Source organism: Pelodiscus sinensis, chromosome 14 (genome assembly GCF_049634645.1).
Source record: "Pelodiscus sinensis isolate JC-2024 chromosome 14, ASM4963464v1, whole genome shotgun sequence".
Lineage (NCBI taxonomy): Eukaryota > Metazoa > Chordata > Testudines > Trionychidae > Pelodiscus > Pelodiscus sinensis.
The window spans coordinates 39,447,567-39,469,529 of NC_134724.1; the positions used below are offsets into that span (position 1 = coordinate 39,447,567).

The window sequence follows — 21,963 nt, forward strand, 5'->3', positions numbered from 1 at the left end:
TGCAGAATGTACTGTCCTATGTGCTATGTGATGCAACTGGAGGTGTGATGAGTGATTTTAAAAACATACATTTCTTACTGACAAGTTTGCAAAGGCCCACTTGGGTGCTGAAATGGTATTCCCAAGAATGCCCCCCATTGTGTTTCTGCCACTATCCCTTCCCTAATGCAGTGTGTTGGTGTCCAATAGGAGAAATTATCTTAATAATGTTAGGCCCTAGAGAATTCGGCCTTGTGCAGTTATGTTAAGACAGATCAAGGAAAGAAGTTAACAAAGGTTTCTAGGTAGTTCCTGAACAGAACAGAACTAGAAATATGGCTCAAGCAAAGGGCAATCCCTATGTACTTGCTTAAGTTGCAAAATAAAGTAAATGAAAGGCTGTGCCTGTGATGAGAACAGCTGATAAGGTAACTCCCTGTTTCTGTTCTCACCCTGATCTTAACGAACTGTCTCTGCCCTCTGTTTGTTTTAACTCTCTGTCTCCTTGTTGTTTGGTACTTGCCTTCTAGGCTGATAAGACAGCTGTTGACGCATTATGAATTGCTTAAAGCCATGAAGTATACGCATTAACACTAGAAGCTTCAAATTAATTAAAGAGGAGCTGAGATGCTTAGGCAAATGTTTTATGACCGACGGAACTGTCTATATAATCTTACTTGTTACTGAAAAAAGAGCTAGTTTACTTAGGAGACGGGCCGCTCTCTATTGTAGTGCGCACTATTCAATAAAGAGCTTGTGATTGGATCTTGCTGGTGTTGCCTGTCTCTTTGCAGTCAGACAACGAACGGAGGCCATCCGGGTTAAAGTCCCTGACAAATTTGGCACCCCAGATGGGACCTGTCTGACTCTCCGGTGCAGAGGGTCGGACCCTGAAGCAACGCAGCGCGCATCCTTCGGTTTTGAGAAGCCTTGCCAGGTGGCCTGATCTCTGCTTCAGCGATAAGGCGTGTCCTGTGAACCAGCCAGAGCCCGTAGAAATCCAGCAACGTCGACCTACCCATTGAGTAGGATCTAGGTCTTCAGGGTTAGAGTCCCTGGAGAGGTAAGTGAGCGCTCGGTATTTAGAGGTTGGAGTTAGAGTCCCTTAACTGTGAGAAATGGGACAGGGTGGCAGTAAATGCCCGGGGGATGCCCCGTTGTCCCTGGTACTCAGAGATTGGAAGGGTATCTCTAGAACAACCGGTTTAGCTAAATCTAAAATGAGGAATTTATGTCAAATTCAATGGCCTTCACTCACTGCCCATTTGTCCCCGGATAATGATTGGCCAGACTGCGGAACTTTCTCTGTAGAAAAGATGAATGCCTTGAGAGACATATTGGTCAATCTTAGACCCAGACAAATAGCGTATCTATTTGTATGGTTCAATTATAAGCCAAAGGAAAGAGAGATGGCCCTGCAGGCCATTTGTGAAGAAAGATCTGTTAAACTTCCCCAGCCCTATGCCCTGGGAACCCAATCAGAAGACAATGAGTACTTTCCTATGGGAGTACCACGGAGGCAGAGTCCAAGATTACATGAGGAGGCTGAGCAAGTAGCAACACAGGAGCAGAAAAAAGATCTTGCGATGGCTTCCCTAGCCATAGATGAGCCATCTAGGAGCTTTATAACAGCTTTTAAGAAGTTACCGGGGTCCCAGGAGTCGCAGCTAGCTCCTTTACAAGCTTACCCGGTTCCCCAGAGTAATAGATCAGCTACGATGGTGTACACCCATACCCCATTTACAACAGCTGATTTGTTAAATTGGCAGCGCTCCATGCCACGACTCCGGGATAACCCAGAGGTGGTTGAAAGAACGTTTCGTACTATCTTTTCCACCCACTTGTCAACTTGGACTGATGTAAATCAATTGTTGGATACTCTCCTCACCAAGGATGAGAGGCAAAAAGTTAAGGAAAAGGCTAGGACATATCACGAGGCTCAGAATTAAGGAACCATGCCCACTGCTGCTGAGCCCAACTAGGATCCGAATGTGGATAGGAGCAAGCTTAGTTTAGCCCGTTATCGACAGGCTATTTTGCACGGACTGAAGGCAGCGAGAGAAGTTACCCCCAATTAGAGCAAGGTTACCGCATGTGTCCAATTCCCTAATGAGCACCCCTCTGACTTTTGTACACGATTGACTACTGAAATTAGGAAACATAGCAATCTAGATCCTGACTCAGACTCTGGCAAAGAAATGATAAAGATGGTTTTTATGGCGCAGTGTGCAGAGGATATTGCAAAAAGATTTAGGGAACACCCAGACGGGATGCAAAGGAAGAGTTTGCCTGAAGTAGTGAGCATTGCAACACGAGTGTACAATGAGAGGGAAGAAAAGAGAAAAAGAGAAAGAAAGGAGAAACAAAAAGATATGAAGGATCAAGTGTCGCTGCTGGCTGTGGCCGTATCAGGAGACAGAGGAGGGGGCCGCAGGTAAAATTACAGTAGTAGGGGAGGGTCTGTTGGAAGAGGAAAGGGTGGATTAGTTAGAGGGCGAAAGCACGGAGGTGGTGGTGTCCCTGGCTGTAATGAGTGCTACCACTGTGGTGAGGTAGGACACTGGAAGAAGGAATGTCCGCTCAAGCTGAAATCTTATTACAAGCCTGAGGTGGTGGGTCAGTTTTCTGCGGATCAAGAATGAAGGGAAGCGCCGCTCCACTGGGGTCCTGAGGTTTATGAAGCTGGAATGGTACGGTTTAAGTGTGATACGCGATTTCCTGTGGTTCCCCTTAAAGTAGGACAAAAGACTTTTGAATTATTAGTGGATACGGGAGCTTCTCATTCGGCAATACCTACGGGAGCAGCACCAAAAAGTGAAATAGAAAAATGTGTTGTGGGAGTTACTGAGAAACCTGAACGCCACTTCATGACCAATAATTGTATGGCTACATTGGGTCCTATTTCTGTTCAGCATTCTTTTCTGTTAATGAATAGTCCAGTAAATCTGCTAGGAAGAGATTTGCTGTGTAAATTGCATGCACAAATTTTCTGTACTCCCGAGAGTATTTCCCTCCGGTTCCCGATTGAAAAAGCCTATTTGCTAACACAATTGGCTAGCAGTAACTGTGAGATACTTCCCCTTTGAGTCCAGAATGAAGTTAACCCTATAGTGTGGGGAGGAAAACATGATGTGGGTCTAGTGAAATCTGTCTCACCTTTAAATCCAGTGGTGAAGAGCAATATGTCTCCCCCTGCTCAGAGACAATACCCTCTTAAAATGGAGGCTATAAAAGGACTTGAACCCCTAGTGCAAAGTCTTAAGAACAAGGGGATTCCTGGTGGAGTGACCTGTTTAGCTAGTTTCCAAATATAAGTAGTTGGCTCCATAACTTACTTCGTAGTGCTGTTATTATTATTTGTGGCTTAGTAGTTTTTTATGCCATAATCCGTTGTAGATGTTAGATGGGCACTAAGATGTGCTCCGTCAAGTAGTAATTGTTGCAATATGTCCCAAGAGTCCCTTCGTGGTACTCTAGGGACAAAGGGGGAATTTAAGGCCCTAGAGATATAGGCCTAGTGCAGTTATGTTAAGACAGATCAAGGAAAGAAGTTAACAAAGGTTTCTAGGTAGTTCCTGAACAGAACAGAACTAGAAATATGGCTCAAGCAAAGGGCAATCCCTAAGTACTTGCTTAAGTTGCAAAATAAAGTAAGTGAAAGGCTGTGCCTGTGATGAGAACAGCTGATAAGGTAACTCCCTGTTTCTGTTCTCACCCTGATCTTAACAAACTGTCTCTGCCCTCTGTTTGTTTTAACTCCCTGTCTCCTTGTTGTTTGGTACTTGCCTTCTAGGCTGATAAGACAGCTGTTGACGCATTATGAATTGCTTAAAGCCATGAAATATACGCATTAACACTAGAAGCTTCAAATTAATTAAAGAGGAGCTGAGATGCTTAGGCAAATGTTTTATGACGCGACGGAACTGTCTATATAATCTTACTTGTTACTGAAAAAAGAGCTAGTTCACTTAGGAGACGGGCCGCTCTCTATTGTAGTGCGCACTATTCAATAAAGAGCTTGTGATTGGATCTTGCTGGTGTTGCCTGTCTCTTTGCGGTCAGACAACGAACGGAGGCCATCCGGGTTAAAGTCCCTGACAATAATCAATGTAAATGTAATTCTGTGTTGTAGTGAATGGGTGTGAACATTCACAAATATGGGTAACATGCATATTCTTCAACTGTTTTCAGGATCTAGGCCCACCTCTTTATCCATTCAGTTGCAGACAGGCAGAAATTTGCTCCAGAGACACAGTAAATCTATTGAAAGCTTTTGAGATGTATTTGAATACAATGTCTGTAGCCTTGAAAGTGCGTTTACTGACATGGGCTGTGTAGGCATCGTGATCCTTCCAGAATGAGGCCACATGAGCTGTTCTGAAGAGTTTTTCAGGCTGAGATTCAAAAGGAGGAAGATGTAATCCATAACTTTCTCCATATGGGGAAGGAAGCCTGGTTGAGGCTGAACAGTCACACCATGGAACGTTACAGAAATTTTAACTACATATAACTGAGTTCTTTAGTATCTCACTTACGCTTACCACATTAGCAGCCTTACTCTAAGACAGTGGTTCTCAAAATTTTTGGCACACTGTTCACCTGCTCAAACACAAACCTTTCAGTGGACTGCCAGCCAGCCACCTGTGATGACAAAATGCGTCATCTTATCTCTAAATACCTTAAATAGTAAATTATTCATATGAGGCTACTGGAGCATAAAAACGTAAATACACAGCTATAACATAAGGGAGCATATATTACTGGTAAGAGGAAGTTACTCACCTTGATGCAGTAATGATGGTTCTTCGAGATGAGTGTCCCCGTGGGTGCTCCACTGTAGGTGTCGGGCATGTCCCGGTGCCGCAGATAGAGTCATCAGCAGTGGTCTGCTGGACTGCGCATGCATGTTAGGTGCCTCGTGCCATTCGCGCCGTTTCTCATGTGCAGTCTGGCTCCTGCCAGTTCTTCCTAATCACCAAGTATCTGAAAAAACATAAAGGAGAAACTCTGAAGCGGGGAGGAGGGCGGGTAATGGAGCACCCTCAAGGACACACATCTCAAAGAACTGTTGTTAGTGCACCAAGATGAGCAACTTCCTCTTCTTCAAGTGGTGCCCCCATGGGTGCTTCATTGTAAGTGACTTCGTAGCAGTGGCCCGAAATAAGGAAGGTGTGATTCAGAGTTAAGGTTTTGCTGCTGTGAATAGCACTACAGAGGCAACTGCTAGGTCACTAATAAAATTGTTGGGGATAGCATAATGCTTTGCAAAGGTGTAGTTAGAGGACCACGTGGCAGCTTGACAAATGTCACATAAGGGAACTCCCTTGAGAGAGGCTGCTACTGCCCTGGTAGAATGGGCTCTTGGTGTCTCTGGCAGCAACTTGTTCTGCAATGAGTAGCAACGCACTATGACCAAAACAATGAGTTAGGAGATGCATTGTGCAGAGAGAGACTTGCCTTTAGAACGATCAGCCATTGAAATCAACAGTCATTGAGATTTCTGGAAAGGTCATGTTCTATTGATGTAAAAGGCTAGTGCCCTATGTACATCTAATGTGTGGAGCCTTGCGTCTTGGTAGGAGAAGTGTGGTTTGGGGTAGAAGGTTGGGAGGATGATAGGCTTGTTGTTGTGAAAATCCAAGTGTATTTTTGGCAGCAAGGTCAGTTGAGGGTGGAGCATAACCCCCTGATTTGTAAATACTGTGTAGCTGCCCTACTCTGCATGCAGATGTTATTGCTAACAAGAAGGCAACCTTCGTGGTTAATAGTGGCAGAGGGCAGGTCACCAAGGGTTCGAAGGGGGGGGTCATGTTAGGGCATCCAAGACCAGTTTTAAATTCCATGGTTGAGGGGCTTTCTGTGGTGGGTAGAGATTTGCCACCCCTTTCATGAACCTCCTAGTGATCGGGTAAGCAAACACCGAATAGCCCTCCACTTGTTGTCAGAAACCCTCCACTGCACCTTGAGAGATGACAGCACTAGGTCAGAATGTTTTAAATGCAGGATGTAGTCAAGAATGCGATGGATGGGGGCAGAGGTCAGATCTAGACTGTTGTCCATGCACCAAGAATGAAACTACACCACTTGTGCAGGTAAGTAGTTCGAGTGGTGGGTTTCCTGCTCTGGAGCAGAACATGTTTAACCTCTTGGGAACAGATCTTTTCCACATCTCGGAACCAACTAGGAACCACACTGTGAGATGAAGGTGATCCGGATGAGGGTGCACTAGGGTTCCTTGGTCCTGAGTCAACAGTTTGTAGCATTTGGGTAGGGGATAGGGTGGGTGAGGAGACGTGAAAAAAATAAGGAAGTCATGTCTGACATGGCCAAAAGGGGGTGTAGTTGGCTTGGCTTCCTGGAGGGGTTCCTCCTCCTCTGCGTCAGTGGGCGGCCACTCCGCCCCATTACACGTCCATGCCCGGCCTTCCTTCAGGCAGGTGGCACATGACAAAGTCTGCTTATATAAATATATAGAGAGATGCATACAGGCCTGGCCCTGGTTCAGGGTGGGTGGCAAGTCCACACAGTCCCCTTTTGGGGATAGGCCAAGCCCTGGTTCAGGGCATGGCCACAGACAAACACAGAGTCAGTTTAAGCTAGGCCAGGCCCTGGTTCAGGGCGTGGCAACTAACAATCCCAGAGTCAGTTTACAGACCAGCCAGGCCCTGGTTCAGGGCATGGCAGCAATAAACACAGTTAGTTTATAGGTAGTGGCCAGGCCCTTGGTTCAGGGCATGGCTACAAGCAAACCAACACAGCAGGTTTAGGGGCTTCTTGTTCAGAAGGGGTGCAGGCTAATCGCCTGTGGCAGTGGCGAGGAGAAGACTGCCACCCAGTAGGTGGGTGGCAGGGAGCGGCACAGGCCCACCCACTCCACTATGCCCCACAGGGTCGGTCCGCAGGGTCAGGCTCTGTCGGGGTCTTGGCCAACCTTCTGGCTTTGGCAGCAGCTTCTCTCAGTTCCTGGGCAGGGGCTTGGGCACAGAACCCAGCTGGCCCTCTGGGTCCTCTGCGGGGTCTGCTAGGGTAGGAAGGCCGGGCCTCAGCCTCCTATGCAGGTGGCCAGTAGTCGGCCTCTGGCTCCCGGAACATTGGAGGCCCAGGCCAGGCCTCTGTCTCAGCCTCCCAGACTGGGAGCCCTGAGCAAGCCTCTGGTCCCTCTGCAGGCTCAGCCCTGACTGAGACTGCTGGCTGGGCTTTTATAGCTCTCGCCCCACCCCCTACAGGGGACTATGAGGATTACTGTTGCGTTGTCCCTGGTGATCTTTTCTAAGACTCTCGGTATCAGGGGAGTCGGAGGAAAGATTTAAAGCAACTGATCACTCCAGTTGAGGAGAAAAGCACCTCCCAAATATCTCGGTCCAATGCCTGCTTTGGAGCAGTAGTACTGGCATGTTGCATTTCGATGTGTGGCGAATAGGTCTATGGTTGGGAAGCCCCAGAGGTGGAAGACGACTTGTAGCACCAGATAATGTAGTTCCCACTCGTGGCTTGTGACAAAGTACCTGCTGAGTGCGTCAGCAGTGGTGTTGTCTTTGCCATGTAGATATGACGCTAGAATCGTTACATCGTAGCGGATGCACGAGTTCTGTAGGCGTATTGCCTCTGCACATAGGGAATGCGATCAAGCTTCTCCCTGATGGTTTATGTAGGGATATGGTGTGGCCTCAGATAAGAGTGATAAAATGCTTGCATGCATTGAAAACCGCTCTCAATTCTAGGTGCTTAAAATGGTGGGATGTTTCTTGTATGAACCAGCAGCTCTGACGCAATGGCTGTTGAGATGTGCTCCCCAGCCTACCAAAGATGCGTCGGTTGTAATTTGCATCATGGGTTGAGGTAAGTGGAAGGGTTCACTGGCTAACATGTTGGTGGGGACAGTCCACCAACCCAAAGACTTCACCACTTTTGGTGGTACTGCAATTCTCCTGTGAATGTCATGTTTGCCAGGAACATAGACTGAAACTATCCAGTGCTGAAGGCACCACAGGTGAAGCCTTGTATGCACTACAACTTATGTGGTAGCTGCCATGTGCCCCATGAGTTGAAGGCAGGTAAGTACGGAAATCATGGGACCTGTACGAGATCCTGAATAACCTGAAACCTGTTTAGTGGCAGGTATGCTCGGGCAGTGGATGAGTCTAGGCATGCGCCGATGAATTCCAAAGATTGTTGAGGTGTCATCAACAATTTTTGGAAATTGATTATAAGGCCAAGAGCTTTGAAGACTGCCCTCGTCATGGTGGTGGATTGCAGTGTGTCGTCAAAGGATGGGTCCTTGATCAAATAGTCGTCAAGATATGGGAAGATAATGATCCCGGCTTGACAGAGGTGGGCCACTATGACAAGTGTCTTTGAAAAGACTCTGGGCACTGAAGACAGTCCGAAGGATAAAACTCTGTATTGGAAGTGCTTGGCTCAGACGACAAATCTTAGGAAACACCTGTGCGCTGGGTTGATTGTGACATTGAAAGTAGGTATCCTACAGGTTGTGAGATGCAAACCAATCCCCGCCATTGAGAGCTAGAGTAATAGATGCTAAGGTCACCATCTTGAATATTTGTTTGTGAAGATGTCGGTTGAGATGATGGAGGTCTAAGATTGCCCTCTACCCACGTGACATTTTCTGGGTAAGAAAATATTAAAGGGATAAATAAAATAAAATCCCTTGCCCCTGAACTCTTTGGGTACTTTATCTACTGCTCCGATGGTAAGGAGGTACAGGACCTCTTGCCTCAGAAGAGTCTCATGAGACGGGTCCCTGAAGAGGAATGGGGAAGGAGAGGAAAGAGGAGGGAGTGAAGTGAAAGGAATCGAGTAGCTGGATGTTACTAGCTCAAGGACCCATCATTGGAGGTGATGGAGGCCCATTGTCATTGGAATGGTCTTAGACGGTGATGAAACAATCTGGCCTCTTCCCAATGGTGACCAATCACAGTAATGGTTTGCAGGCCCTTGACCAGCGCGTTAAACTCGCTGTCAGTTATTCTGTTGATTAGACGTCCTATTGTTCTGGGGGGGGGCGTCGTTTCTGTTGCACTGTCTGGGACAATGCTGGTCGAACAGTCTATGTTGAGGTGCAGAGTACGGAAAGGGCCTGTGCCTCTGATATGGAGTATAATGTTTGTGCCTGTAGAGCGGTGCGTACGTGCCCCGTGTTCTTAATGTAGTTCTTGAGTCCTTGCTGATGTGGAGAACTTCATCAGTTTTCTCTGTGAACAGTTTTTGTCTATTGAAGGGGAGGTCCTCCACCTTTGATTGCTATTCTTTGGGTACTCCTGCAAACTGGAGCCATGAAGCTCTGTGCATTACCACTGAGGTTGCAATGGATCATGCAGCTGGGTTGGTGATATTGAACGCAATATGCAGAGCCGTAAAGGAAGCGTCAAGTATCAGAGGGATAGCCGTGTTAGTCTGAATCTGCAAAAGTGACAAAGAGTCCTGTGGCACCTTATAGACTAACAGATTTATTGGAGCATAAGCTTTCGTAGGCATAAGAAAAGAGTACCAGTCAGGAGTAAGGCAAGAGATAACGAGGTCAATTCAGTCAGGGAGGATGAGGTCCACTTCTAGCAGCTGATGTGGAGGTGTGAACACCAAGAGAGAAGTGTGAGGAAGGGGGGAGTTTTGGGTATTAAAAGGGGGGTGTTACATACAGGGGGGCACTCAGTGTTCAGCAGTTACTGGTTTAACGTGACAAAGGTGGGGAGTTTGTTGTTTCAGAGAACAGCCCAGAGTTGGAGCCATGGTGTCTGGTACCCTGGTGACCTCAACCCTGCTTGGAGGATACAGCCAGTTCTGGCCAGATGACAGACAATGGGCTGCAGAGAGGGACCCCAGTGACCGGCCCAGCTGACCCCAGCAAGGGGAGGACACTGGACGGAGAAGAGGCAGAGAAGAGGGGCCCAGGCGACCCTCTTACCTGGGGAGAAGACAATGGACTGGGGAGGGGCTGTTGCTGGGGATATTGGAGGCTCTGCTGGGAGACTGGGGGTTGTTTTGGGGGACTGAGAGCAGAGCAGGCAAGGCTCAACTGGCTGCAGGGGGAGGCTGAGGATGCGCTTTTGCACAAGAGAGCATCTACATTGGCGGGATGCTCTTGCGCAAAAGCAGGAGCCCAGAACAATTTTGGAGAGGGCAAAAGGGCACTAGCCCTTTCTGGGGGCAGGAGCTGGAGTTCCTTCAAGACACGTGCTTAAAGGGATCTCCCGGGACAGCCGTTTCTTTCCTGCTGTGAGCTTTAAGACCTCTTGCAGGAACTGACAGCCGTGGCAGTTCTACTTGTGGTTGCCCTCTGCCTTGTTGGACACCACAGCCTTGTGCCTTAGTGCCATTTGCTGATTTTACCACCTCAGCTCTCTTCTTGTGCCATGGAGCCAGGGGTGGCCTTGTGCCTGCTCTGGCCCCGTCTGGCCATTTTGGAGTGCCTGCAGCTGCTGCTCCATGCTGCTGCACTCCTCGTCCAGGACCTCGAGGCGGAGGTCGCTCTGAACTCCCTCAGCAGGGAGGCCATGGTGTCCCTGTGGTGTCCCCACCCCACCGTGGAGAGGTCCTTGTGAAGACTGGACACCAGTACTGACTGGTGCGACGGGCTGGTCCTGGGGCAATGGGACGACCAGCAATGGCTCCGGAACTTTCGCATGCGAAAGCAGACGTTCCTGGAGCTATGTGCCTGGCTCACCCCTGCGCTCCAGAGAAGCACCACTCTGACATGCAAAATAGTCAATGAAGTGGGGATTTAAATATCCCGCGCTTCATTAGCATGATCTCTCTGGAGTGTTACTCCAAATGCCAGCTGTTTCTAAAGTGAAAGTGCGCGCCGGGACGCGTTAGTTCGAACTAAACCCCTTGGTTCGAACTGACATTACTCCTCAAAAAAGGGGGAGTACAAGAGATGGTGTCTGGATGGGACTTTGGAAGCAGGAAGGGATGAGGTCTAGCTAGGAGGGAGGTGCAGGAATGGGATGAGGGTACAGTATCTGGTCGTGGGGAGGGTGTAGGAGTAGGCTAGGGGTGCGGAGTCTGGGCATGAGGGGGTGCTTACCTGGCTTCACACCCCTCCTCCTACTGCTCCCAAGTGCTGCTCCCATTGTCCATGATTCTGGCCAATAGGAGCAGCTGGGAAAACCTCAAGGTATATGATGAAGTGCATCTGACAAAGTGGTTTTTACCCCCAAAAGTTTATGCCCAAATTAATCTGTTAGTCTTTAGGGGACCACAGGACTCCTTGTTGTTTCTGGAGATACAGAAGAATGTGATTGCCCCTCTAAGCTTGGTAATAATGTACAGAGAAATCTGTTTTTCCATTGGCACAATCACAGCTGGGTTTTTTTTAAACAGACACTAAACAGGGGGAGAGGGGCTGGTTACTCCCTTTGCTGGAAAACACACGTACCCTTCTGAAAGGGAGCTATCCTAGGATCTTTACAGATGCCTTTTTGCTCTGTCTCTGTACAGAGATCTCATAGCAGGGGCAAGGAACTAAGGGTACTAAGCAGGGGGCTGACTCAAGGAGAAAAATGTGTATGGGGGACATGGTGAGAAATGCAGGCTATCAGTCTTTACAGCGTGGGGTGAGGAGCCAGAAATTTCTAACTGTCAAGGAGGGGCAGGAAGTGCTGGTTTCCAGGAGAACAGTCATAGCCGGAGCATCCCTAAGCTGTGCAGTCAGTGGGAGCAGCCAGCCTGACCGGGTGGGGGGTGAGTGACCCATCCCAGGACTGGGGCCAATAGCACCTCCCCACATCAAGTCGTCTTTCCTTGGCTGGCATCTGTGCCTCAGTTTCCTTCTCTGAAATCACTTCACCTCCTGCTCCCACCCAGCAGGTGTCCGCACCCGCCCTGACCCCTCCATCGCCACCTCGCTCTCCCCTCGGGCACCCGCACCCCGGGCCTCACGTGACATCCCCTCAGCTGGCCGCCCCCTCCAGGCCAAGGCTGTGAGCGGGGCCCAGGCTGCACCCACGTCAACCCCGATGGGGCCGGCCAAACCACCCCTCCCCCATGGTCCCGCCCGCCGGAGCTGCACCACAGTCAGGCGCTCCCGGCCCAGCTGCGCGGGGGGGAGGAGGGGAGCGGGGGAGCCGCAGCGATTTGTGGGAGCTGTAGTTGCCCCGGCCTCCATCTCCCAGCAGACACTGCGGAGCCAGCGGCACGTGCGCGGACCCAGTGTACGACGCCTTCCGCTTTCCCCCGGCGCGTCCTGATTGGGTGGGGGACGCTTTAGCCCCGTGGTCCCCAACCCGGTGCCCGCGGGCGCCATGGCGCCCGCCGGGCCCTTTACATGCACCTGCGGAGCAATCTGGGCTGGCCCTGCCCCCAGGCATGCAGCAGGTGCCAGCCCCGGGCGCATGGCCAGCCCCGGCTGCGCCGCGCGTGCCGGTGCCGACCTTGACCCCCGCCCCCGCGTGCGCAGCGCGTGCCCTGGCCCTGGCCCCCACACATGCCCTTGCCGGCCCTGGCGCTGGCCTTGGCCCCACCCTCAGGGGTGCCGCGCTAGCCCCGGCCCTGGGGGCGCCGCGCGGAACCTGGGCAGCCCCTGCCCGGGATCGCAGCACATGCCGGTGCTGACCTTGGGCGTGCAGCGCATGCCTGGCCCTGCCCCCAGTCACGTGGCCTGTGAGCGGCCCTGCCCCCATATGCGCAGCGCGTGAGCGGCCCCGCCCCCAGGCACCCGGCAGCCCCAAAACGTTGGGGACCACTGCTTTAGCCGAAGCTTCCATTTGCAAAACGAGGCGAAAATGGAAGCGGTTGAAAGAGGAAGTGACGTCAGCGGGCTGGACGCGTCCTGGGCGTTGTCGTTTCCAAAGTGCAGCCTGTGAGTCTCTCCCTGGCACGTCCCAGCCAGACCCCCCCCTCAGCCCCGCCTCTCCCCCTGGAGGGGCACTCGAGGAAGCAGCGCAGGAAAGGGGCCCCTCAGCCTCGCTGTGTCCTTTCCTCACCCAGCCCAACCCATGTGCCGGCGGCCCCACAGGCAGCAGCAGGCAGGAGCCCCTCTTTGCTGCCTCGGAGGCGGGGGGAGGGGGGGAAGGTGTAGTTGATATATTAACTGACAGGCTCAGGCTTTTCTGTTAATTGTGTAATCGCCTGCACCCTGCCATCCCCCTCCTACACAGCATCCCTACAAGCTGTGGAAGTCTCCTAAGAGCTGTCAGAGCACGTCTGGTGCATGTTATGTGCCAGTGACATTCTTAAACTGAGGGGTTGCTCTTTTCCACAAGCTAATGTGGTGATATGACAGCCACCCTTCTGACTGTTTTCAGGTAGAAGTTATTTTGCAAGTTGTCTGGGTTTTGTTTTGGTGGTGGCGTTTGAGAAGCTTACAGCTGTCAAAGTGGGGTATGCATGTTAGAGACTCCTATCAGATGATTTTGGATGGTTTGTATGTGTTGCTTTGGCAAATGGAGAATAGTAAAGAACTCTTTTATCTTGCATTTTGACAGGTTTCCATATCTCCTTTCTGGTTTATGTCCCAGGTGCTGATCTCATTTTGGAGGTGTTCGCTTTTGACTTGGGGGCCTTTTTAACATTTCTTTTATGGGGAACACTAGGACTGCTTGACTATTTTTTCACATTTAGAACAATTTTACATGTTAGAATAAAATGGTTTAAAGACAAAATAAGCATTGTATACATTTTAAATACAGCTTAATAAGCAAAGGAATAAAGTGTTAAGGCATAAATATAACACACCCTTTAGAGCAGGTACTTAAGTGTTTCACTGAATTGGGTAAAATTTCAGTGTCTCTGGGATCCTTGAAGTGTGACAGATACAGACTTGTTCTTTGCAAAGAACTATCATAACTCTGATTTTGATTGATAGAGCCTAGACATTACAGTAATAGAGGCATGAGGATTCCATAAATACAAGCCACAGCTTAATAGGCACACACAACTAACTATGGTTGTGTTTTTTAATTGTCAGAGTGCTTCATGTGGAGGGACAGTTGTATTACATGAGTCAAGAGCTCCACAAATGGATGTGTTAAAAAAAAGATACATCTTTGAACACCACCAGCAATGGTGGTGATGGAGTGGTTGTAGTGAAAGATTTGAATTTCAAAGAGAAAAATGGGACTTAAGAAATATTTCCTCTTCAGTTACGGGGTAGACACTGAGCACTTCAACATTGCATGCTTATTAATTTATTAAGTGTACTAATATTACATGCTTTGGGTCTTCGGCAGCAGTAGAATCCTATGAGGTTAGTCTTGGAAAAAACATGCTTTCATATACAAATATAGGAAGATGCCTGCTGCTGGAATGCAATAGCATTCTGGAAATGAACATGGATCTTATCTGAAAGTATATTGCACTGAAACAACTGAGTCCTATTTTGGGGCCATATTATGCCACTCATAAGCAAACTTTTTGCAGTATCTTCCCCCCTCCCATCGACCTCTTTCTTGGGTAAGGATTTCAGGAGTCACAAGATGGTGAGATAGTCCTCCAAAATGCTAAGTTGCCACAATAAAGTATTGAAATGAGGCCAGATCCTGAGGTCCTTACTCAATAAAAGGATCCATTTACCTAAGGAGTAAAAATCCTGCAAGGGCCTCATGGTTTGATCCACACTCCTTTAGGAGAGAGCTGTAGAGGATTCAGCTTGCTGCCACTGCAGTGCAACAGTGTGGGTTTGCTTTCCTAAGCATTTGACTAATCAGAATAGGAAACACATGCCCTGTGTCAGATCTATTGACTGTACAGTGGTTATAATAATAATTTAGTTTCCTTACTTAGCACTGAAATTGGATAGATTGGTTGTGGTGAAAGATTTGAATTCCAAAGAGAAAAATGGGACTTCAAGAAATATGTCCTCTTCAATTACAGGGGTACATACTGAACACTTCAACATTACATGCTTATTAATTGATTAATTATTAAGTATACTAATATTACATGCTTTGGGTCTTCGGCAAACTATTATGAGAATTGTTCAGTTGGGAGTCTAAAGGTGCACAGTTGAAACAATCATACTTAGGAAATCAGACTCTATTTATAAGTAATACATCTACAAAGTCACAAACACTCTAACCTTGCATGGAAAATAGAGATAATTCAGAATAAGCTAAGCATCCACCTACTCCACTCTCCAGGTTGTTAGGAAAGGCATGGGTTAGTTATCTTCTCCATCATCCACCATCAGCATCTCTCAAGGCACACAGGGTAAAATACAACTTTTATAATGTGTTACACTGATGCCACCATGCCTAGTGCAATATTCAGTAGGGGATTCATGCCCTTTTCCTTATTTGTAGTAAGGATGTTAAAATGAGGTAATTGACTAATCAATAGGCACTTCCGCATTCCTCCTCTGAAATGTACAAGAGCCCCGTGATCAGCTGTGCAGCTGCTGCCCCGTTGAAACTGCCACCTCTGTATGATTCAGAGGGACAGGGGAGCCCATACCATGGAGCCTGGGGTCAGCGTGGGACTGACTCCCCTGCTGACTCTGGCCTCCATGGCTTTCAAATGCACAAGAGCCCCATAATTTGTAATTCTTTACCACACCATAATGTTGGGTTGCTCTTCTTCCCTAAATTCTTAATCCTTTTACCTCAGTCTTATTAGGAGTGTAAGTCAGTCAGTTACCATGGCATTTGTGTTTTTAGATATCTGCTGATGTCTCTAACTTATTTCCAGATGTTACGAACTAGCATCTCATGGTTACCTGTCACTTCTTTAGTCATTTCAGCAGTTTAGTGTTTAAGATGGTATTATCTAGGATTATTTTTAGTTACTGCTTAAGCTTAAAATTTTGGGGGCCTCGTGCCTTTATTTAGCTAAAGTGTTGTCTTACAGGTTTTGTAGGCTTATTGCATTAATTTATACCTAAACCTCACCTAGAAAATACCTAGACTTTTAGGCAACCATATTAATGGGAACTAGAAGTCTTTACTGCAGTCTTTAATCTATATTATAGGAGTTACTTACATAAATAGTTTTAGATCACATATCTAAAACTCATGTATATTTTACCCTTGGAATACACAAACCTTTTAATATTGAAATACATTTAATGCCTAGTGTTCATGTTCTTTTGAGCAGGTGCTACAGTTTATTCATGTTAAACAGTTTATAGTTTAATTTATTGTTCACCATTCTAGAGTTAGATGTTATCGTTCACTTTTTAGCTGTTCTCAGCACTTATCAGCTTGGATGTATTGCTCACTGCTCGCTGGTTAGAGGCTACAGATGACCATACCAGATTTAGTAGTTTTCTCTAGGGATGTCAGTGTGTAGATGACTACACGATTAACCAATAAGCGTAAGCTTATCAGTTAATCCTGTCGACTACACGCATTCCCCTCCCCCAGCAGTCTCTGTATCAGAGGCAGCAAAGAGAGAGGAGGTGGGAGCCAGATTTTAAGTCGTTGGATTGGCCTGATCCTCCACCTCTACGCAGCTGTCTCTGATACAGAGACAACAGTGCGGAGGGTGAGGTAGACGGGAGTCGATATCCATTTTCATCCCATCTTGCGTCACTTAGTGCATTATTCTGGGAGCCCACCTTGTCCGTGAATACAGAGGCAAAGAAAGCATTGAGTACTTCAGCTTTCCCCACATCGTCTGTCACTAGGTTTCCTCCTTCATCCACTAGGGGTTGCACACCCTCTCTGATCACCTTCTTCTTGTTAACATACCTGTAGTAACTTTTCTTGTTATCCTTCACATCCTTAGCCAGTCACAATTCCAATTGCGCTTTCGCCTTCCTGATAATCCCCCCAGCGTTCTCGAGCTATACATTTAAACTCCTCCCTGGTCATTTGTTCAAGTTTCCACTTTTTGTAAGCTTCCTTTTTGTGCTTAAGTTCACCAAGGATTTCCCCTGTAAGCCAATCCGGTTTCCTACCATGTTTGCCTCTCTTGCTACGCGTCGGGATGGTTTCTTTCTGTGCCTTCAATGGGGCTTCTTTAAAATACTGCCAGCTGTTCTGGACTCCTTTCCCCTTCATGTTAGCATCCCAGGGGATTCTGCCCATCAGATCTCTGAAGGAGTCAAAATCTGCTTTTTTGAAGTCCAAGGTGTGTATTTTACTACTCTCTTTTCTTCCTTTGATCAGGATCCTGAAATCTACCATCTTATGGTCACTGCTTCCCAGGTTGTCACCCACCTCTACTTCCCCTATTAGTTCCTCCCTGTTTGTGAGCAGCAGGCCAAGCTGCACACGGCCCCTAGTCGGATCCTTTGACACTTGTGTCAAGAAATTATCCCCAACATTCTCCAAAAACTTTCTGGATTGCCTGTGTACTGCCACATTGGTTTTCCAACAGATGTCAGGGTGATTAAAGTCCCACACGAGAACCAGGGCCTGCGATCTGGAAGCTTCTCTCAGTTGTCCAAAGAAAGCCTCATCTACCTCATCCACCTGATTCGGTGGCCTGTAGCAGACACCAACCACAACATCACTGCTGATGTTTGCTCCTTTAAACTTAACCCACAGACCGACTGCCTACCTCTGTGGTTGCAATGGCAGGCCAGGAACCTATTGGAACATTTCGGAGATCTTTTTTCCTCGCTATGGGGGGTCGAACCCATCTGGTGGCCCACACACTAGACACATATTTGCCCATCCAGTCCCAGTAGAATGACTTTCCCAACAGGTCTTTTATTCTCTTTACCCCAACATGGCCACTAGGGTGATCATGGGCTAAGCTCAGGAGCTTTTACCTGTACGTAGTTTGAACTACCAACTATCTCTGAGGACGCCAGTTCTCCTTGTGCCCACCAGAAAAAGTGTCTTTGTATAAAAGTCCTCTTTCTACCACAAACCTGGACTGGTTAGAAGAGCCAAGAAGTGGTAGGTCGCTCCAGGTCACCATCCAAGCTCCTTTGAGTCTCTCATCTGCTTCATGCTCTGCCTGGTACTGCTCCCTTGATGCTAGAGATATCAGCTCCCTGTTAGGTTGAGACTTGGGCTTGGTTCCTATGGAAGCAATGCAGGAGAAACGGGTGTATCTGCTGGTTGTGAACCACTCTCAGCTGGTGCACTGGGTTGCGTTGCAGGCTCTGGCAGTGCCTCTTGTACAGATTCAGTTAATGATGCAGGCTCTGTGGTGCCCTCTGCTGCTTGTTCCTAGCATTGGCTGTTCCACCAGTTCCAGCTCTTGGGCTGGCTCCACCTGGATTCCAGGAACTGGATCCACTGCTATTATTGTAGATACTGGTCTGGGGTCCAGTTCCACCATCTGTGTTTGGGACCCCCGCCCCCCTTTGCTCCGTGTCTTCCTGGTCTGCTGGCCCCCCGCCTACCCCCCGGCCTGCTGCCCCCCCCCAGCGGACCAGGGAGACGCGGAGGGGCTTTTCTCCCCGCGGCTTTGCTCCGTGTCTCCCTGGTCTGCTGGGGGGGGCGGGGGTAGGAGGTAGGAGCGGGTCCCAGGAGGCAGGAGCAGGTCCGGAGTAGGTCTCAGGAGGTAGGAGCAAGTCTCAGGAGGCAGGATCAGAACCCAGGAGCAGGGGGCAGGAGCAGGTCCACAGCAGGTCCCAGGAAGCAGGAGCAGGAGGCAGGGGCAGGTCCAAATGCAGCAGGAAGGTCCAGGTCCAGGTCCAGGTCCAGATCCAGATCCAGATCCAGCGGAGCAGATCCACAGCCGATAGCAGAGGATCCAGTGTAGCAAAAAGGAGAGAGAGCAGCTGTTGCTTTCAGCCAGCAGAAGAGCCTCCGCCAATAGGCAGTCTCAAAAGACGTGCCTGGGCGGGGCCTGAACAGCTGATTGCAGATCAGCTGTAGAGCGGCCGGCAGAAAAACCGCAGTAGGGGTTTAAATCCCTTCCAGGCCAAAAAAAAAAAAAAAACCCACACACAACTGGAGGCTTTTACGCTCCTGAGCGGTTTCCGAGGTGCCTAGAAATAAGGCTGTTGATTGCAGAATCTTGGTATCAGAAGCCCTAAAAAGGGCTGGATCCAATCAGGTCCCACGGAGCAAAGGATTCGATTCCACGGCGGTTGCTTAATCAGGCGATCTTCAAACAGGAACCTGGTCCGGATACTACACTCGAGCTCACCTCATCTCACGGCGCACACAGACGTACTCTCCCCCTCCCAAGACGTCCCCCAGCGCGGGGGAATAGAAATTTTCTAAGTCCCGCCCGCTCACTCACCGCCGCCGCCCTGTCCTCGCTCATGGCGACCGCACCGAGACCCACCGACTCACCCACCCCGCACACCTCCTCCGGCCTTCCCTCCCTCGCAGCAGGGAGGCCCGGGTGGTGGTGGGGTGGGGTGCCGGGGGCCCTCTGGGCAGCGTCCCGCTCACCTCCCTCTCTCCCTCCTTCCTTCCTCCCTTCCCGGCAACCTCCGCCAGCCCCCTGGCTCATCTGTATGCGGGCTCCACCCCCTCTCCCCGCAGTCTTTCTGCCTCTGCCTCTGCCTCTGCTCTTCCGAGCCCTGACTCCATTTCTTGATTTAAAAAAAAAAAAAACAGAAAATTAAAATGAAAAAAGTGGCGGCTTGTCAACGCTGCCTTTGGAAAAACCTCCCCCAGGAGACCAGGGAGAGGCGGAGCAAGGCCGCGGCGAGAAAGGCCGCTCCGCGTCTCCCTGGTCCACTGGGGCTTCCCCCCAGCGGACCAGGGAGATGCGGAGTGGCTTTGCTCCCCGCGGCTTTGCTCCGCGTCTCTCTGGTCTGCTGGGGGGGCAGCAGACCGGGGGGTTGGGGGGCCAGCAGACCAGGCAGACCCGGAGCAAAGGTAGGAGGTAGGGGCGGGTCCCAGGAGGCAGGAGCAGGTCCAGAGCAGGTTGCAGGAGCAGGTCCAGAGCAGGTTTCAGGAGGTAGGAGCAAGTCTCAGGAGGCAGGAGCAGGACCCAGGAGCAGGTCCAGAGCAGGTCCCAGGAAGCAGGAGCAGGGGCAGGTCCAAAGGCAGCAGGAAGGTCCAGGTCCAGATCCAGATCCAGATCCAGCGGAGCAGATCCACAGCCGATAGCAGAGGATCCAATTTAGCAAAAGGAGAGAGCAGCTGTTGCTTTAAGGCAGGAGCAGGACCCAGGAGCAGGACCCAGGAGGAGACGTGGAGCAAAGCCACAGCGAGAGAAGGAGGAATAAGGGATCTTCCGGAAAAGGGCTTATTTTCCGGAATATCGCGTCTACACTGGCGCTTTTCTCTGGCAAAAACCCCGAGCCGGAAAAAAGCGGCAGCCATGTAAATGCAAATGCCGCGGGGGATATTTAAATCCCCCGCGGATATGCAAATCCGAAGTGTCTCATTAGTATCCCTTTTCCAGAAAGGGATGCCAATGTAGACATAGCCCTTGTGTTTTGTGAAGGCTCACAAACACCATTATGAGAAACAAAGAATGTTAAAAAGGAAATATAGCCTTGGGGCTATAAACACAGGACTGCGAATCAGCATTTTTTTCAGAATTCCTGTTCAACTTTGGTCAAGTCATTTAATTCTTGGCTTTTTTTTCCCTATGTGAAACAATTACTACCTACCTGTCACAAGGTTATTTTTGGTAAATTACAGAAGTACAAAATAATATTCTTTACAAACTTAAATTGATAATTGAGCTATGTCTTTATGGCTAATAGCATTTTTCAATGAAAATTTATAAAGACAACTATAGATGCATAGATTATTTTTAATTTACATACTACAGCGAGTTAGAATAGATGGATAATATTACTCTAGAAACCTCAAATTTTCTAGCATATGAAAAAAAAACCTTATACTTAAAATCTTCTGCTCATTATAAGTATGTTGATGTAACCAAAATCCTCTAGTACATAAATATTTATACATCTTTAACAGTAGAGTATATAGTGTTTTGCCAGTTCTAAAACAATTAACACCTTAATTTTTTTTTAAATCTAGTTCTCAGCAGTTGAGTACAGTATTTTGGGGCATACCATACATGCAAGTATTTGAAAAGATGTTTTGATTTTGTCCAGATTTAGAAATGAATTAGTAGGTTAACAGCTAAACAGTAGTTATTGCACATTTCTTAAAATGCAATGCTTAAATATACATATGATTCCTTATACTTAAATTTATAATTCAATTTAAAAAGTGTGCATATACACTTATTTGCATGAATACAGAACTACCATTACCTTTTAAGAATCACATTCAAAGCAGAAGTTGTATCCCACAAATACTTTATGTGTGTATATTTCCAATGTGGACTGGTATTACTATATTTGCCCATTTATAAATAACAGGAATAAACAACCCAATTGATCCAATTATCGAAGCCAGAAGAAAAGTCCATAAAAACATTCGATCAAGCACCTGAGCTATAAATTTCCAGTCTTCAACGATCTAAAACACAAAAACAAAACAAAAAGAATTGCTCAATACTCTAGAACATTTACAAGGCCAAATCCTACATTTCTGATTTAAGCAGAAGTTCTATTGATATTGAGATGTCAATGGGACTTCTGCCTGAATAAAGACTGAAGTAATTAGCCCATAATATATATTTTTGTGATTATGCCAGTTCCATAAACATTCAAGATGACTTTTCTATTGTTGCACTTTGTTAGAGCAAGGGTGTTAAATTCATTTTGTGAAGACGGTAGAATACTTTAGTTACAGCCAATCAGGGCTTAACCTGCAAAGTGCTGAACACTTTCAATTTTCTGCAAAATGAAGGTATTCAGTACCTCATAGGATTGGATTCTTTGGGAAATATGCTAACTTCAGTTCCCAAAGATCAGCCAGAGGCTTGTACAAAGATTTATAGTAGAATACAACTCTTCCATAGTAGCTAAATAGACATATAAGTAAAGTTATTTTTGAGTATCACATTAGGGAAAAAATGTGCAAGGCATTTTTCAGATTACCATATCACTACCATTTTTAATACGATTATTTGTATATGTAGTCAGTTTTGCACACACAACTGCTGTAGTGGTAGATGGAAATTCAGCACAATGACATTTCATTAAAATTACATGTGGCAATTAATGTCTATTAGACCTACAAGCTCTGAAAAAAGTATGATTATATACATAATATATTTAGAGATTTGTGCCTCTCTAAATTT

General features: G+C 47.9%; 1 protein-coding gene and 1 long non-coding RNA gene across 13 annotated transcripts in view; one reads left to right on the plus strand and one right to left on the minus strand.

Annotated features, from left to right (window-relative positions):
* The window catches only part of LOC142818357 (uncharacterized), a 50,093-nt gene continuing 28,130 nt past the window's right edge, over positions 1-21,963 (plus strand). For 2 of the 10 annotated variants that reach the window (XR_012895837.1, XR_012895843.1), the window contains exon 1: positions 1,067-2,413. This is a non-coding gene — a long non-coding RNA (uncharacterized LOC142818357). Of the gene's footprint in view, positions 1,043-1,066; positions 2,414-2,437; positions 2,670-5,525; positions 12,797-12,817; positions 13,242-21,963 lie in introns of those variants that run through there. The other 8 variants (XR_012895841.1, XR_012895842.1, XR_012895836.1 and 5 more) reach the window with 6 other exon arrangements.
* The window catches only part of CHRNA5 (cholinergic receptor nicotinic alpha 5 subunit), a 56,109-nt gene continuing 54,686 nt past the window's right edge, over positions 20,541-21,963 (minus strand). For all 3 annotated transcript variants that reach the window (XM_075897599.1, XM_075897598.1, XM_075897600.1), the window contains one exon: positions 20,541-21,236. In XM_075897599.1, the coding sequence (XP_075753714.1) occupies positions 21,075-21,236 (162 nt within the window). In that variant the 3' untranslated portion in view covers positions 20,541-21,074. The remainder of the gene's footprint in view (positions 21,237-21,963) is intronic.